Below are 19,076 nucleotides of genomic sequence, written 5' to 3'. Positions count from 1 at the left end.
ATTACTATGTTTTCAGTATCAACATAAACAGTAGAATAAAATGGGTATTCTAATAATCAATTCAAGAATCATTTATATCATTTGTGAAATACTATAAAAAAACTCAAGTCCTACTTTTATGCAAGAGGATTTCACACTTTCATTTCCTACCATAAGACCTTCAGACATAATAGAACACACAAAAGGCTTTGTACTGGCATTTCTGTAGTAACAGTCACAGGCCAGAGTCCATCTCTGGGATATAGAGTGAGTTTTGTTTTCAGCGTTGACAGAACCCCAACACTGCCAAGTTGTGTCCTTGACCAACAGTGAGAAACTTCAACATTACAAGTGACCAGGAGTGATTGGCCATCAGGGCTTTTATAAAACGAGCTGCAGTTCCTGTGCACTACACTACCAGCAATCATACTGAATGAAAAAAATCATTAAGAGTGCACAAAGGAAGTAAACCACATCCTTTCTCCAAATAGATTCCTTTACTTTTATCTATGTGTAGTGTTTACAACGAGAGACTGTCCTGAATTCTTTTGGAAGCATATGTCTGTGGCTGTAGAAGACTTGACTGTTGATAGAGAGCACTTGGGATGTCTTACCAAATTTGAGGCAGTCTTCCAGAACTGCTTTTTAAATGATTACCCAAAATGTCTGGGTATGTGACTCTAGAGTCTCGACTCAGTGCCAGCGTGGGCATCTGGGTTCTTAAAGGCCAGCCCGATGTTGTTTTCATGCACATACGCAGTAGAACGAGTGTTCGGAGTTTGTCTAGTGAACGCTCTGATGAGTTTAGCGCGGTACTGATCCCCTGCCAGAAAGTAGAGGATGGGGTCCAAACAGCTATTCATGCTAGCAAGTGGACGAGTGATTTTATAAGCAAAGTTGACTATATTAAGGGACCTGCAATCTGCGTCTAGAATACGGTAGCCGTAGTAGAACGAACGGGTGATGTGGAAGGGTACAAAGCAGATCGCAAACACAACCAGCACCACTATGATAAGTTTAATGGACTTCTTCCGGGATGAACTCTGTTGACTTTGGGACAGGCCCTTTCGTGGTTGACAAAGGGCCCGCGCCATTAAACAGTAGCAAACCATGATGATCAGAAATGGCAGGATAAACAGCAGGACCATCACCACGGAGTTGTAGGTAACGTAGTTGTGAAATTCGTCCGGGCGGCTGGTGTCGTGACACAAAGTCTCATTTCCTCTCTGAGAAGTGTTGACGAAACTCAGCTTGGGCACCAGGCAGGCTATCACAGCTATCCAGACAAAACCACACACCATGTGGGCATGGCGTGGCTTAACCAAAGTCAGAGTACGAATGGGGTGACAAATTCCAAGGTAGCGGTGCACACTGATGCAAGTAAGAAACAGGATGCTGCAGTACAAGTTGGCATAGAATAGAAATCGCACAATCTTACAGAGAAAAACACCAAAAGGCCAGTGGCTGCGGTTTGCATAGTAGTATATAAGCATAGGCAAGGAGAGCACGTAGAGTGTGTCGGACAGGGCCAGGTGGAACATATAAATTGTACTGGGTTTCCAGGGCCTCATCTTAGTGATGAACATCCACAGAGCCACAGAGTTAAGTATCAGTCCTAGAAAACACACCAGGGAGTATGATACAGGTAGCAGAATATACTTGAACTCCTCATTGAAGAGACAGCTGAAATTCACTTCCTTCTCAGACCTCGGTATCAAAGTAGTGGGAGGAAGGGAAAAATTCCCTGAGACACTTTTTCTTAAGAGTGAATTCATTTCTCTGTTAAAATAACAACAAAAATGCTTTTAGCAATTTTAGAAACAATGAGTTAGAAGTAAACACAGGATAAATTAGATTTCAGTGTAAAACATTATGTCACAAGCTATCAAATCAACATGAACTACAGGCTGAAAGTGTCTACAAAGAATAGACTCTTAAGTGTGCTTAAAAGTCTGATTTTTTTTTTTTTAATAATCTCATAGGGTTTAGGTCTAAAAAAGTATTCAAACTCCATATCAAAACACGAAAACTTATTCTCACAATTTATGAGTTTCCGAAATAATCCCATACGAAACTATCTCCCGTTTGAGAACTATGCTGTTTTAAAATAAATCGCAAAACAAAGAGAAAATCTTCTTTTTTTTTTTGCACACAACCGTGCACATTTAGGGTACACGAGATGTAAGAGAAAGAGGAGCACGCGGAGTTATTTTCACGTGCTAAAACTTACCGTTCACTCAGTTGAACGAGGTAAACACGTCCCTCCACAGATCAAAACATGAGTTTAGATGGTTGACACTAATGGTTCAAAAACCATTCAACTTGTTTAAGAGATTCACGCCTCCAGATTTACCGGACTGGGCGCGCTCGAGCTGATATTGTCCCGCTGCAGTAAGTGAGCGCGTGAGCGCATGAGCTGAGGGGCGGAGGTGGGGGGATCAGAGCCAAACTGAGTTTCTCCCTTCAGCTCCTCGAGACAATTCACCAATATTTAGTGAGGTATTGGTCAATATATAATTTTTCTTAAATACCACGAGAAACTGGTAAGGTAGTAGAAGTCAAAGTCATTTATATTCAATTTTGCTATTTAAAGGGGAACTCTTCTATTTTTCCTATTTCTGAGTGTACTCATCTCAGTATCATATCACGCGCTTATCAGTTTCTGCCATCTTTGCCCATCACACAGACAGTAATTTACAGCAGAAGCTCATCTCACATGCCCTTTAAACATTATATGTTGGCTCTCGTAAATGATACTGCCCAGTTTTTATGATAAAATCCTTGAAGGTAAATTATACGACACTTTAACCCCATCGCACACATGGTGCTGCTCTCTTTCCGTTTTATGTAAGATACTGGCAACTCCAGGCAAGCTCCTTCAATGTAATTTCACTTCCAGTAAGCACCATGTGACTGTGTGGGCTACATACCAAATGGAATTGTGCATAGCCTATACATCCCACAATAATGTTTCCGAAGAAGTTACAGGTTTTCCATACAGTAACAGAGGTAATAAAGAAATACAGGTGTTTCCCAGGAGTTCTAGGGGAGCTTATGCATATTTGTTTGGAGTAAAGTTAATCTTTAGTAAAAACACAGTCCCGTCCCATTTGACCAAAGAGAGGTTAGCCTAGCCCTAGTAGTACAGGTCTGCCTTAGAGAGAGGAGACCTTAAACTGATGCTCATGTGCTGGAACTGATTCTTTAGCAACTCAGAAATAATCGCACACGTTTGTATCAGACCACTCAGACGTGCTGTTAGGTAAATAATATGCACAGTGTTTGGTCATGGCAGTCAATGTGGAAGAGCGAGTATCTAGAAAGCTAAATGAACAGGGCAAAAGATTACAACAAGAAATACCTTTATCTCAGTTTGAGTGTCATAATAGGTTGCATGACTGCTATGCCTCTCTGAGTTAAAGTTCACATTGAATATTTGCACAATTGTTTTATGATGTTGGCTTGATGTTAAATAATCTGTAATATAGTATTCAAATTCATTTGACTTATAATGTTAGTATTATACATCGCTGACATCTAGGATGTTATAAAAAACATTAAATTACAATTTAAGTCATGTGTCATGAAATAATAATTAAAACAATTATAAGCTGTGTAAAAGCTGGGGAGATTTGTTTGCATTGTTGGTATGGTGAGACCCACTTCCTTTGCAGTGCTGACCTGATAGTTAGTCCAAAAAGGAGTTATGGGAAATTGCATGAATTGTAGAGGAATGCGAGTGGGTCAGTGACTCAGTATTGTGATGTGAACTGTAGGTCACCGGGAATACAGCTAGTTCAGTTTCACTCTTCATCTCTGGCCTACATAATAATCTAATGACTGACAGATGAAGTCAAGCAGGCCGGTGCAGAATATTCACCTACTCTCCACCCATTTTCGTTTGTGTCACAAAAAAGTAGATAAATAGAAAGAATCAAGATTAGCCACAAACTACTGGAGTGATAAAAAGGGACATTTTCTGAGAGAGCAGAAAGGAAGTTTATTTGTGATAAGCTGCTATCATTCAAATGACTAATAGCCAGACTCACCGAGATGCTTTCTTCAGCGGAGAGCACACAAGGATGTGAATTCACACTGAACTTTCTTCAATTCATATTTTCATTCATATGTCTATCTGTCTAGATCAATCATCTATCTATCTATCTATCTATCTATCTATCATCTATCTTTGAGATTACTGCACTTATGTACGACATGTCTCTGGACATCATTAGGACATGCTGATGTCATTACAAACACTCCATGCTCATTGTCTTTGATATGTCTGACAGTCAACTCTATCCCAGAGCAAACATAGTCCTCAAAGATCCTGTTTCTATACAAACAACCTTTTGTACCATATTTGTTCAAGTTTAAAGATAATCAAATATTGACACTGAATAGTATAGATTTAAAATAAAAAAATCACCCTTTAATCAATTTTTTTTTTCTGTGACTTTATAAAACCATCACCATAATCCAAAGTGAATATTGAATAATTTATCAAATTACAGATATAATTGCAAGAATAAAGACTTTAGGACTGCGGAGGTGGGAGAATTCAATTAACATCAAGGTAACATCATAAATTAAAGCATAGCTAGTTGGCCTTAAAAGTTTTATATTAATAAAATCAAATAGAATGACATTTTACAACGTGTATTAAATCCCTGTGAAATATCAGATAACACCTTTAATGTTCAGGGAAAATGTGAACTGTGCTTATTCTGTTAAGACTGGAAATCATTATGTTGGTTCAATTCAGTATTAAAAATCCATGAGCTTAAGTAAAGGGGAAAAACAGCATCACTGCAATTAAATCCCTGGGGTAATTAGTAAAATATATATTCTTCTTTAAAAAAGGACCAGCTGACTCCTTTAGCAAACAGTTGGTTTATGCACTTTTAAACGGGTAATTTATAGCAAAGATGTCTCCTAGGAATAAATACAGTAACTAGGCTAAAAACAGGGATATAGGCAAGCTGTGATTCAGTCACCAGACAAGGTACTGAACCAGAACATTTCACAGCTAATGCTCAGATAATACAAGGTTGACTTGTGCTATTATATACACAGTATCTACGTATGAGTATCAAGACGGTCAGTGCTAAAGTAAACAATTGAAGAGTCTGTGTTTTAGTGATAGCTATGATTTGTTTGGATTGTTAGAAGCAGGTGTTGAACTGTAGTTTATTCCATGCTGTATGTTTAGGACCACGGGGACAGAATGAACACATTGTGTGATGAACTTTATTAATGAATGAACTTACAATTAGAAATTACAAAGAAGAGTAAAAAAATATTTATTAAGAATACAAATATTGAACTTGTCTTATTGTCTCCTGATAGTCTCAGTTTCTTTTCAGTTTAGTCCCAGATCTTGGGAAGGTTCTCCAAGATTCTCCGTCGATGAGACGGATTAGACACACCTGCTGCACACAGCTCCTCCTCTGTAATACCACTGCATGAGAAGAGAACACACAGTGACATTTGGCAGCGTGTACGTGTACTGTATATATATGTTCACAAAGCACTGTTGCTGCTTAAAATCATTAACTGATGCAAATGCTTGAGAACAGAAGAAATTTTTCGACTACGTCACATTCATACCTACCTGAAGTAATCAAGATCATCCCAGCCGTTACGGCTGAGGTCCAGCGTGTAGCGCTGCAAACCCAATGTGCTGAGCAGCTCCCGCACTGTTTCTGGGGCTCCATGCAAGACTGACACCTATAGACACACGTTGCCTTTGTAAATATTAAAGCTAAACCCCAAAGCTAATCCTAAAGTCCATATTTACACAGTGCAATAAACAACATAATCCAAAACAGAAAACTACTCAACTCACCTCTTTCTCCCAGCTGTAGTTTCTCTCACTAGCTAAACCATAATCATATCCATGATGCCTTTGCTGAGACGATATTTGATTATATTGGTACTTCCTGTCTACTGGCTGAAAATCCACCTCACTTAGTGATTTAGCCATTTGGAGGGCTGTAAGTGAATTGTCTCCTGAAGCTGTAGTTGGCTGCTCTACTATCCAGGGTATTGAGGACTCATGAATGGGAACCCTTGTGGAAATATATGGGTACAGCTTTGGTCCATTTCGCATTGGCATGGGCTGACCTTGGTGTAGCCTGTGATAGTCCTTTCTGACTTTTTCTTTGAGTGGCGCCTGTATGTCCCGGGAAAAAACAGAACTGTTCATGTAGGAGTTTGTGACTTTTTTGACTGATAATATTGAATCCTGTGTCATATTGTTCTTATAGGATTGTAATTGTAAAGATGTATTGGAGGAGGTGGTGTGTCTTTGGTTTGGGGATGTATTAGGAACATCTGGACCTGGGAAAAGCTGATACGAGGACGCAGTTGACGTCAGTTCACGAGTCTCGCAAGATGATTTATAGGATGTTAAAGATCCAGGAATCTCAATCTCTGTGAAATCGGACCTCCGAGCAGACCTTTTGCCATGGCTGTGACCTCCAGTCACTCTAGGGAGCTGTATCACAGCATCTTTGGCCCATTCTACTTGGGATTCTTTGCTGGATGGGGGAATCTCTTCAACTCTTCGCAACACAGGCACCCCCTCAAAGATGAAGTACGCAGGATTGGTGTAGCTGTTTGGCGCTGCCATATATGAGGATGATGGTGCTCTACAGTGGGAACATGACGTGTAAATCAAGGTGATGTCCAATGGAAAAAGGTAGCAGAACATGATCATCTGAACAAGTATATTAATAAAACTACTTTACCATAGATGAAGTGAACATTATTTATTAACCTAGGTCTATTTTTTGACTCACTGGGCTGGGAATGCACAAGAAGACAGGCGAGACAAATGATCGTTTGTCATTTCCTTCCCATCCTTCTCCATGCAGAGCCACTCTGTAATGTCCAGAAGACATGTCTCATGTCTAAATGTTTAAATATTGTAGTCATCTGTGACAAAACCACTGGGTGTTCAACAAGCAGTACGTTAAGTTTCATATTTCAGTTAAAGTCTCAGAATGCATCTGGACAAGATCAGGCAGCACGGCAGCAAAAGAGGAAGCCATGGCAGATAGAAAAGTGAAAACAGAGCCAAAGCAGAGGAGGAACTAAATATTTGAGGAAATGATAGACACACCATAGACCCTTTCCCGGATTCTTCGGCGGTCTGGTGGTACATAAACACTGATTTGTCCTCGAATAGAACCCATCTCTTCTCCTCTGTGAGTCAAGCATGTCTCAAATGGATCCGATGATTTCCCTGTTACCGAGCGAAGAGCCACACAGCATTCGCCTGAAATGACATAACTCCCATTATATATACAATCAATATGACCATAATGTTTCAACAGTGCCCTTCACTAGAAATTTAGATGTGTATGTTCCTGGTTATGATGTTATGGTTTCTAAAAACCAAACCACTGTTTCAGAGAAAATTGAGCTTGACCGTGTACCGTATGACTCAAAGCCATCACATGACTTCACAGACAACAACAAGTGCTGATCCCGGAGATGCTCTAAATCTGAGAACACTGGGTGGAGCTGAAAAAAGAAATTTGATTTGGTGTACAAACAAAAAGTGTCAAATCCTTATTAAAAATAGCATAGCTTCAAATGATCACATTGAGTTAAATGGCCTCTATCACAACCTTGGGGAACTGTTTTGAAGACCAGCCAAGTTTGAGAAATCCTGGTACCTCACAGTACTGCGAGTCATTCTCAGCAGAACGTCGAGGCTCTACACACAAGGAGAAGCATAAAGTTAAAAAAAAAAAGAACTGTCACATTTATCCCATGACCTCCTGGCATTTCAAAAGCCTGATTGATTATTGCACAAAAGATACCTTCAAGATAGCGGGAGTGGAACTCGATGAAAAACTTGGCCTTGCTAGCAGTTTTCACTATGGCCTCAATCGCCTCCAGCTCAATGCTGGCTCTCTCTGAACCCAATTCTACATCCACAGAGATGGAAAAAGAGGACTGTGAGATGGTTATAACACTAAGAGAAACATTAAACAAATACTCAATTAAAAAAATACTTGAATTATGATCACTGATTATATTTATGGGGTTAGTTCACCCAAAAATAAAAATTCTGTCACCCTCATGTTGTTCTAAACCCAAGGCTTTTGTTAATCTTCGACACACAAATGAAGACATTTTCAATTAAATCTGAAGGATTTCTGTTTCAGTGCCCATCAATTGAAAATCCATTCTACTAAAACTTCTATGCATCAAAAAGTACATAAAAAGATTGTAAAAGAAATCCATGTAAATCAAGGCGTTTTATGATCAAAGTCTTCTGAACAGATATACTTGTATTGAAAAGTTATGACTTTATGTATGTGCTCTGAGCAGTATTTATATGTGAATAAAGCACATCAAACACAGTAAATGGAAGTTCAAATGTGCTTGCTTGACGTTTGAGAGCCAATGAGGTTTGTCCTCGCAAATCAAGTTTGAACTTATGCAACAACCAATGCGGGGTTTTTTTTAGCTTTCAGATTTCATTTAAAATATTTTTTCATTTAAGTTTCTAAGATGAACAAATGTATTTTGAGCTTGGAACAACATTAGGGTGAGTAAATGACGACAGAATTTAAATTTTTGGGTGCACTAACCCTTTAAGAATGATCTAAAGTTGAAATCATTTTAGGCTGTCATGTTGGTGCTGTTAAAACAGGCAGCCTTGACCAGCCTTGAAAAAAAATGTGTTTGGTGGCAAAGGGAAATGGTGGTTCCTTAATGAAATGCATGTTCAGCAACCCATAATATAACTCTTTGTGTTATGAAATGACCCAAATGTCAAAAACTCCAGTGTCAGAGACTCAAGCTGAAAAGGACTCCATACCTGTTCTGGGAAACTGTGATATCACACCCACTTCAAAAGTTGCAAAAACAGGAGAGTGATCACTGGTGAAGATGTCATCTGTGCATCCTGATGAACAGAACCAAAGGATCAGTTAAAAATATTTGTTTACTAATCTATTCGATTCTTAAAGCTGTAATTGGGGTGGAGTTAAAGTTTTTCTAAAAACATACAAACCGTCATCTGAACATTAGCAACCATCCCATTAATAAATAACCTAATTAATTAAACATCACATTCTCATTTAATGCTGGCATTTAAAAAGATTCTAAAAATACTAATGTGAGGTAGTAATGAAATACTAAGCATTTGGTCAGTGTTGGCTGTGATCATATACACTAGCATAATATATATTGGAGGCCTTTGCTGAGGAGGCTGAATTCACATGTTTGTTGGAGCAGACAGACAGACAGGATATGACTCTGATTGTGGACCGCAGACCTACAGTCGTACCCAAAGTCAACCTTTGTTGTGCAGGGTAGCTAGCTACACACATCTCATTCCAAAATGCTACAAAAATAGCAGTCCAATGTTTTAGTTACTTCCCTCAAGCTTAAGTGCAAACCAACAAAGGAGAATGCCTAGCCACTTGATGTATTATGAAGACACTGTAATGCATGGACTATATTTTTTCTTTTACATGTGATTAGAAAGCTTCTCAAACACTAATGAGAATAAGAATTGGGAGAAATAGGAATAACATACCATATGAGGTACAGATTATGTGAGACTCTGGGTAGGACTTCCACAGAACTCTATCACACCACGAAGGCCCATTGACTTGCACCTGAGGAAAGTTTGAATTGAGTTTTAATAAAACAAAATAATAGAAAACAAAAAGGATGAGATGAGAAAATGTAATCTATGTCATCACACATAATGAGTAAAATCATATCACATTTTGATTCATAGGCCACTATAAGTGTAAACAGGATGTTAGGATGTCATTAACAAAGGCTGATAGATTAAATGAAATGAAAAGTTTTACCCCACTGGACTTGTATTTCTGCCATAGATAACAGTCTCTAGAACCACGTTCATACCGATAGGTGGGTGGAAACAAAATCTTCTCCTCCTCTTAACAGAGAGAGCAAGAACAAAACCAAGAACGAAATATTAAAGCGTCTGTTAATGTTTTTTTTGTCCCACATGTTGTTGTGTGATCACATCTATTGATTTCTTGTGTCTGTGGTGTCCCTGGGAGAAGAAGAGCACGGTTCTTACTAAAGTTAAAAAAGGCCTTTCTTCTGTGCCGCTCTTTGGTCAATTGGTCTGCACACATCAGCTCCTCGAATTCTCGCTTTGAAACATGCTTCAATATATCCTGCAAAAGGGAGACCTCAGTCAGGAACAGATGACCTTCAATATATGATAGAAGTGAGCACAAGGATTCATAGAACAACTCAGTTCAATTCAATGCGCTTAATGGGGTCTCCTTAGAGCAATATTTGAATGGCTATGGATCACAGTTAATAAAAAGCAGTGAGCGGGAATAAGTAAATCTGGAGTGACTAATATCTAGACAGAAATAAAGCAGATATTAGCTATGTGACCAGAGCATCCAGGTCCAGGCGGTAGTTGAGGTCTCCACACCAAAAGAGATGATTGAAACGAAGGCTAATGTCAAAAGTGCTGAGCTGCTTTTCTCCAAGAGACAAGAGTCTGAGGATGTCTTGGAAGTTGTGGTTCCTCCTAAGACAAGAAAGAGGAATAATGCAAAATAGACACTCGCACATACAGAACTATTGTAAAGTTTGGGGTCTATAAGATGTTGTAGAATTCTCTTATGTTCAACAAAGCTGCATTTATTTGATCATAAATACATGCTGAATTCAATTGGATCAGATACGTTTTGTGGTCTGCGCCAACTCGCGCATATGATCCGCTCCGTGCTATCGTGTTTCTGGACCAGAGCAGACTGTGTGTGCTGTGTGTGACTTCATTTGCCCCAATGGAAAGAATATTTACACTGTCTGAATCGTTCCCCAGCTCCTATATAGTGCACTATATGCCACTGACCATATAGAAAACGTGAATTCTGTGAACAAGTGACAGATTTCAACCGCAGCTTCAGCGTCTATTCTTCACCAACTGCACGACTAAAACATAAAAGCAATAGATTCCATTTACTGGCCTTGTATGATAATGATGGAGACTGAAGTATCTCAGGTTTTAAGGCAAGATAAACTCACTCCTGTTGTGTGTGACAGTCTCCACACCGAATGAGCCAGTCTTCTTGTCAAACAGCAGCACTCCTGCATCTATGTCTACCGACACTGTTTGCCTGCCATACCTGACCACCTTGACCTTGACATGCACATAAATAAATGCAAACACTTTCATAGTTTAAATATTACCAGTGAACAAAACAATAGGCAATAATGTGCTACCTGAAAGCTGTGAACAGTATTAGGTCTGGCCTGTTTTTTGGGGGCTGTGACAGACTCAGGAGGAGTGACTGGTTGCAAAGATAAGTTGTGACTGGTTACAGCTTCTTGCAAAGCTTTGAGAACCTGAAAAAGACCCAATATTGTTATCATCATCACAGACAGAAATGCAAAAAGATTACAAGTATGTGGTTTGTGTGGGTTTGCATGTTATTTTTGTCATATGTGTCTCTACCCTCTTCTCCAGAGATGACAACAGGTTACAGAGGGCAGTGAGCTTGTGAAGCAAATTATCCATGTTTTCTCCAGGGCTCTTCCCTGTATTCTAACAAAAAGAGAGTTTATGAGACAACAGGAATTTATTAGGTAAAGGAGACATTGATGTCTCCGCACTGCATGCTATGCTGTTGCTAAAGCATTCTGAGAAATTGCAAAGTTGTTCTGAGTGATTGCTATGCGATTGTTTCTTGGCACAAGTTAAAAGAGTTTGCCTCCAAGGCTCTATGATATTCTGGTCCCTAGTTATAGGATCTAAGCACTGGTTCTCAACCCGGTGGCCAGAGCCCACTAGGAGGCCTCAGAAAACGTACAATTATTGAAATGTATATATTATTGTTATAATAATAATAATACAATTAATATCAACATTGTATTGAAATGCTAAAAAACATACAATCAAGATTTTCTGTAAAATGAACTAGTTTTTTTTAGTTGTGTGGACAATGGAGTCTTTGAATCAAAAAGTTTGAGAACCACTGGCCTAAGGGATTTTTTCTACCCATTTTATCATCCATCAGTGAAAATAAGTCAGTCATATCACTTAGAAAAGTAACAGTAAACCTTTCCTCAGCAAGCTGCATGATTTAAGCTATTATACACTATACCTATACACTTAGGGTCAGGGGCTCAGGGCTTTGTTCAAATTCCTAACAAGAAGCATGAGCAATAGTAATGGTGATGCTTGATTGTGCAAAGACCAGTAATGATCCCATTCCTGTTTGAACATGTAATAAATCTCTGAATCTGTGGTTCCCTATATCAGCCACACACAGTGCAGTGTTTCATAATTCAGGAAAATGTTGCACGCGAAGCCAATTTATTAAACTATATTAAAATTTATTCAAGAAAAATATGACTGATTGATAATAGCAGCCTGTATTAGACTTATGTTTGTGTACCTGCATTGTGGAGAAGGTGAGGTGGCCACTAGGATGATCAAACACCTTCGCTAAGGTTTCCAAACTGGACAGAGTCTGGTCAATCTCACTGTGGTTAACAAATCAGCAATAACTTTTTCTTGAAAATATTCAGATGCTTATTTCAAATAATTGCAGCTGTGTTGAGAAGGGACATGTTATGTTAGAGAAACAGCACCTGTGCAGACTGTCACATGCGCGGCTGAGGATGCACTGAAAGTGTTGCAGTCCTGATGCGCCTACTTTTACATTCTCCAGGTCCTTACACATATTACTACGCAGATACTCATCCAGTAATTGGACAATCTCACAGCCCGCACTGCAGAATTAAACATTGGTACACTGAGCTGTAAGGAGCGACACTGTTTTCACACAATTTTATATACAGGCACAGACAGTGGTATGTGATCCAAAAGTCTGATATTGATCCATAAGTCATGTTTTATGAATGAATGTACCTATTTGGCCTGAGTTCCTGAAGCCTCTGCAGCAGTAAATGAGGAGCTGCTGAACTGGAAGGTGGGGGCTGGCCTGCAGGGGACATTGCACGTGGTGGAGGGGTGACAAATGTTGAACTTGGCTTCTCATCGTCTCCATCTGCACCAAGACACCTCCATTTAATCTTAAACATTTGAATGTTGTGCCTTTGGGATGAACTATGTCATAGCAGCCTCACACAAATTAAAGACTAATGACTTGTTAACAGTGCTTCAGGCCGCGAATAAAATGGTCGCAAATGCGACAAGCAAAATAAAAATGAGCGACAATAAGTTTAAATATGTTTGGGACAGTCTTTGTGTCCATCCATATGCGGTTTTGTCAGATTTCATCCGCGCGCCACATCCATAACGAACACTGCGCGTTGTGAGCAAAGCCATGATGTCCGATTCACAAACAAATGATTCATTTGAACCGGCTCTTTTGAATGAGTCAGTCAAAAAGATTCATTAATCAGCCTCGAACTCGGAGTTAGCGGTTAGAATCAGACTCACTCTCTGAAATACTTACATCGGTCTGTTTAATGTCTGTTACATGTACTATAATAAATATAAATATTCATAACATGTATATTATTGTATATATTCAAATAGTGATTTTGCACAAATACAACTGGGATCACTCAAATTGTAATAAATTTATACTAAAACGACCAAAACACTATAGTTTATATAAGTTAAATCGTCATAATCTACATACCAAAATTTCCCCTTCTTCACAGCACAGTGAATGTTGGTTAAAAGCTATAGTTTGAAGCAATGTACTCACTGAACTGAAGCGCTACTAACATTATTGACAGATTGTTATTCTTCTATCATCTTACCTGAGCTCTCATCGTTGGGCTCTGATTCACGCATAACAGGGTAAAGCAATGGGGCCACCAGACCTTTGTGTGGGTGTAGATAACCCACAACTAAATCACTAAGAGTACGGAAACAATTCACCTGCACTCCCTGCGTGGCCTGAAACAAAAACACACATGACCCAACTCATATAGGCAAACAAATTCAGAAATCAGTTACAGCAGGACAATATAAGTATTTGAAATATGCATTACAAGATTTTAAAATTCTGTCCTAATTATGGGAAGGTGGAAAGGGATCATCAGTGTATTAGAAGGTTAACAGGAAAAATCATACTACCAAAAGTGTGAAAACTTTCCTACAAAATCTGAATGTTGATGACAGATACTGAACTTTATCACAGCCTAATACTTTTAGGCTTGGTTTCACAGACAGGGTTTAGGTTAAGCCAGGTTTAGGCCATAGTTCAATAAGGACAGTATCTTTTATAAACGTGCCTTAGAACAAACGTTACTTGTGTGCATCTTGAGACAAAACAATGGCACTGACATATTTTTAAATTTAAATAAACAGCCCAGACATGCATTTTAGTCTGGGATAGGCTTAAGCCTTCTCTGTGAAACCAGAAGTTACATTTTTGATTTATAGTTCAGAATTGGCTAACTTTTTATTAAATGACAAATATTTGGAATTCTGACAGACCTATTAAACTTGCGTGCCAAAAAATAATGTGAGACTTTCCTGCATAAACTAAAAAAAGATTGGCAGAAAATGCAGTACTGCTAGGTTTGCCACAAAAAGAAGTTGGTCTATGTAATCTATGTAACTCCCAAAACATTTCAGTTTTTCTGCTTTATGGACCAAAGGTACAATTACATTATGATGCCCTCATTCTAGCATCTGCCAAATTCTACATGCCACGAACAGCCACTAGCCAGCTACCCACTGTGCAAACAAGAGCATACACACACACATACTGTACTTAAACCATCAGGCATCATGACAAATAAAATAACCCGCTCTTTGAATGCCTTTTTTTAGAAGCTTGTATTTTGAAAGCATGGTCGATGAAACCATTTTGGCAAAAACATTTAATTATTTCCCCTAAAATCTCCAAATAGCAGCATGTTTTCCTTCCAAGAGTGCAGCTCTTGAAAAGCAATTAAAAGAAATCAGACAATGATAGGGGGAGAATATTCAGAAAATGTTTCTTTTTCACAATAGAAAGCAACACTAACTTAATATGCCTCTTCTTGTGCATATGTATATGTTATCCATTCGGTGTTTTACATAGGAAACAGGCATTAAATCTACTTAATATAAAATATTATATAAAATATAAACCTTATTGGTAGAGTGTTTCTGAAACACACCAACACATCTCATCCATGCACAGAAAAGAATTAGCAAAAATGCATCTAGTACTGCTGCCTGGACATAGAAACAATTATGTCACACATATTTTAATCTCCACACAGACAGACAAACCCATTCCAGTCATTCTCTATCAGGAGCATGGGTGCAGGAGGAATCTGTGTGAAACATTTTATTGACAGCAAGTGCCACCGAGGCCAATTTGAAACCACGCAACTGCATGCTTCAGACAGCAGACAAGAACAAGTCTGCTTCTTTTTTGAAGAATAAGAAGAAGTGAAAGTAACTAGATGAGTATCAAGTAATTTCCATGTGAAATTGCACATTCATTCAAAGGTAAAACCATCATTTAAGGTATCCTGCCTAACAAGGCATAATTTTCGCCCGCATTTACTTTCTTACTTGTGACTGTGCATTTGACTGTGCAAACTCCTTTGTCTGCTCACCTGCACAGCCAGTAACCCATCTGCATCAGGAAGGATTCGGTATGTATGAACATGTCGCTGGAACCTATGGACAAGACAGACAGACTGTTGAATCTAAGATAATGCAGTAAAATAAATATTCTTAAAGCTGAAGTTTACCCAAACATTTATATTTTGTAATGTCTATCAAAATGTAGTAACTTTCTTTCTTCCATGGAGCACAAGAGGAGATGTTATGCAAGATGTTCATGCTGCTCTTTTCCATACAATGATTTTCATTGAAGAGCAACTTAAACTACAGTCTGTTTTCAACTCATATGGCTTCATAAGACTGCACATGTTCTGTGTACCATAGTGCTTTTTGTCCTTTTTAAGATCTCATCAGCTTATACACAAGACATCAGCTCAGACATTCTGCTAAACTTCTCATCTGGTGTTTAGCAGAAAACAGAAAACCAACCAACCCTTTAAATAATCACATAAATGGAACATTTTGTGGCTTCATGAAACAATGTGTGCATGCCTGACATTGATGGTTTCCATGGTCACCACAGGGCAGCATATTCAATTCTGAAAGTAGGGTAAAAGTTTATTTATACCATATACAAGGCCACAGTAAAATAAAAGACCACCTGTTAATGTGGTCACTGAGGCCATCAGTATGTGTCATATCATATAAGATCATATTTCTGTGCCCATAGGAGGTTAGATAAACCAGAATTTGTGTTCATTTGCATTTGGCCACACAACCTGGAACATGTATTCAACTGAGACCAATGAAGACACAATTAGAAAGCTCAGTGTTTCCAGGTAATCTAAAAGAAGAGAACAAAGCACAGAGAGGAAGTGTGACTGTGTGAGTAGATGTTTTGCATGTGAACTGTTTCAGAGAGAAGAGACGAGGTAGAGGGCAAGGGAAAGAATGAATGAGAGAGAATGGAAGAAAGAAAGTAGGGAGAGCATTTGGAGCTGGAGGGCTCAGCCTTCAGGAATGTGTCTGGCTGTGGGCCGCAGTGGAGAGAAAGCAATGCGGTCACTGGAGCCTGTTCCCTCCTACAGGGCCTAGAGACAGGAGGAGAACAGGGAAAACTGAGGCCTGAACAAAGCTGACTGAGTGGGGTCTAGAGGGACTGCTCTAGACTGGGTCTCGTCTCCTGAAGCTCATGTGCACTGAGATAGACAGAACTAAACTATCTGAAAGGTAGCCCCAGTCACTGTCTTGTCAAAGTTCTGCTGAAACCTGATGGGGAAGGCAGACACATGGCTGTAAAATCCATCTCACAGGCACAGATTATAGAAAAGGACTACAATAGTTAATTGCCTTTTTGACAATACCTGGTTACTATTGTGATTTACTTAAAAATGTCATTGTGCATCACCAGGAAGTGTTGTGAATATACAGCTGGGTCATTCTAGGTAAATTTATCACATCACAACCAAGTGTGTGTAAAGGCTGGAATACACTATATGACTTTTTAAATCTGAACAGTTTTCAAAACACTAGGCATCATAGTTTGTAAATGGGTTACAGAAAAACCAGTCATCATACACCAAACGACTGATGATCACACACTACCAGACTTTCATGTTTTTCTGAACACAACAAACTCATGCAGAAACATGCTCCTCATTGCTAGAAGATGACTGACTATATGTGTTGTAAAACTGGCAAAAACTTATCTGACATACTTTGACTGATTGAAACCATTATACACTGTTCATTTTGAATTAATTCGGTCAATTCTGACCACCCAAAATCTGCAAATTGGTTCTACCCTTTGGCAACTAGCATTGACTCATCACTCATCTGTAATTCTGTGCAAACATTGTGTAGTGTATTCCAGTCTTGAGGTGTTGTACTCACAGCAGACACAAGGCGTAGGCTCCAGGCACAGATTCACTGTCCCTCACCAAGAAGCTGCCATCTCTCCCTGCACGGGCCAGCAGCTCTTCGGCTCGAACGCGGCTGATATCCCGATGGTACCACGCTGCTGCTGTCATGGTGCTTTCAAAAGAGTGTCCTAGCAGAGTATAATACAGTCTAATTTCCAAAAACCAAAGTGGTTGACACAAGTTTGATGAAAGATGTCATATTGATACTGTTGATTTCCAGTGATAACAAAACCGGAGGTCCACCCTGTCATCCCGTCTCTGTCAGAAGCTGAGCATGCAGAGTCAGATCCAGAGAGCGTTACGGCATCCAAAAGCTTTGTTGTTTACACTGTCTATTGTGTTTGCCTTCCCATGAGCATGTGCGTTTTAATGGCAGAATGCACATTTGGCTTGAGGGCAGATCCAGGACCGGCCTCCTCCTCTCGTGATCTGCGACGACTCCACTTATGAGAGCTCATTAGTGAGACTGAGGTCGATGACAGAGCATCCATACAAAAGTTGCCCACCCCACTGACAAAAGCTCTTATTGTCTGGCAGCAAACATATCCAAGAAGAGGAACCAAGGCTCCAGACTGCGCAGACATGAAAAGGCAGTGGAGCAGTACCACCACAAATTCAAATACTTTTCCACTCAGTTGGTTTTGCCTTATAAGGGCAAGGCAACACCCCTCTGAGAACTTCAGCTGATGTCTGCAAACTCCACTAAAGGACCGTTAACTCCAGCTAGAGGTTCACCAACCAGCCTTAGGGTAAGAACTAGACCTGGACTCCATTCACAAAGACGGAAAACCATGAGGGTCGGCATGTAGATGTAAAATTAGAACGGATGGACCCCTGGTAAATTTAAGGAAGTGCTTCACAACTCCAGATGGCAGAGGAAGAAGAGAGAGCAGAAAAATTAAAACACTAACCTGAATTCCTGAGCGCAGCGTTTTAGGAACTTCCAGTCTCACTCATTCTTTCTTTCTATCCCTCCGAGGGATCTTGAGAAAAACCCACACAGTAGCTACACTGTAGCTAAATCATTGTCACATGCTTTGAATCGGTCTCTACAGCTCTCTGGGTTACTGTGCTACGCTTCCAGTTGTTTTTCTCTCACTCCTTGTTGGCTTCCCAGCTCTCTCTCTCTTCCTCTAGCCTCTCTGTCCATCTCCCTCTCTCTGTCCAGGAAGTGAAGAACACAAGCTCTGCCATATGGATACGATCATCCCCCTTTCTCTGTGTCGCTTGTTTTGTCCTTCTCCTCCTCCGACCCTCCTTTTCTTCTCTCTTTCTGTTTCCAGCTGCTTGACTAACACCATCCCTCACTACTCAGCAAAAACAGTTTGCAAACCTCACCACCAAACACAAATAAAGCACTCCACCCCCAAATCTCTGTTTGTTGTGAGTGGGCTATAAAAAGTCATTGTTTTTCCACTATTAAGTAGCTATGAAGGAAGTCAGGCGGTCCCTAGAAGTTTCTAACGCACCCTTCATCCGTAGTGTTGTCTGTTCAGCGTTGTGGCAATAGACCACACTAGGTCATCTGAGGGTTCAGGTTTTTGTACATGCAGGAGCTTTCAGAGGTTCCATCATTTAGACTGCCAACAGAACCTCCATTGTGAAGCACTGATGAAGACAAATGATCATGGAATATAAATAATATTTATTTTTGTCCCCCCGAA

At 39.6% G+C, this 19,076-nt stretch overlaps 2 protein-coding genes across 2 annotated transcripts; both read right to left on the bottom strand.

The window, feature by feature from the left end:
• Positions 1-203: 203 nt before the first annotated feature.
• LOC107560477 (P2Y purinoceptor 4-like) lies at positions 204-2,361 on the bottom strand. Its single transcript, XM_016244665.1, has 2 exons — positions 2,210-2,361; positions 204-1,758 (listed from the first exon to the last, which is right to left on the bottom strand). The coding sequence occupies exon 2, from the start codon at positions 1,752-1,754 to the stop codon at positions 660-662; it is 1,095 nt and encodes a 364-aa protein (XP_016100151.1). The 5' UTR covers positions 1,755-1,758; positions 2,210-2,361; the 3' UTR covers positions 204-659.
• A 2,943-nt stretch (positions 2,362-5,304) lies between these two features.
• LOC107561253 (phosphatidylinositol 3,4,5-trisphosphate 5-phosphatase 2B-like) lies at positions 5,305-18,737 on the bottom strand. Its single transcript, XM_016245666.1, has 24 exons — positions 17,384-18,737; positions 15,541-15,604; positions 13,741-13,879; positions 12,878-13,016; positions 12,598-12,738; positions 12,402-12,489; positions 11,459-11,548; positions 11,227-11,349; positions 11,029-11,143; positions 10,912-10,935; positions 10,849-10,850; positions 10,390-10,578; positions 10,061-10,160; positions 9,825-9,913; positions 9,542-9,623; positions 8,819-8,905; positions 7,812-7,919; positions 7,617-7,705; positions 7,422-7,509; positions 7,106-7,261; positions 6,783-6,864; positions 5,828-6,632; positions 5,594-5,709; positions 5,305-5,440 (listed from the first exon to the last, which is right to left on the bottom strand). The coding sequence occupies exons 1-24, from the start codon at positions 17,518-17,520 to the stop codon at positions 5,347-5,349; spliced, it is 3,147 nt and encodes a 1,048-aa protein (XP_016101152.1). The 5' UTR covers positions 17,521-18,737; the 3' UTR covers positions 5,305-5,346.
• Between the last annotated feature and the right edge of the window lie 339 nt (positions 18,738-19,076).

The sequence above is a fragment of the Sinocyclocheilus grahami genome, unplaced genomic scaffold, assembly GCF_001515645.1.
Source record: "Sinocyclocheilus grahami isolate Dianchi unplaced genomic scaffold, SAMN03320097.WGS_v1.1 scaffold23.1, whole genome shotgun sequence".
In the NCBI taxonomy this organism is placed as follows: Eukaryota; Metazoa; Chordata; class Actinopteri; order Cypriniformes; family Cyprinidae; genus Sinocyclocheilus; species Sinocyclocheilus grahami.
The sequence above is the reverse complement of the archived record's forward strand: the minus strand, read 5'-3'. Positions and strand labels throughout refer to the sequence as shown.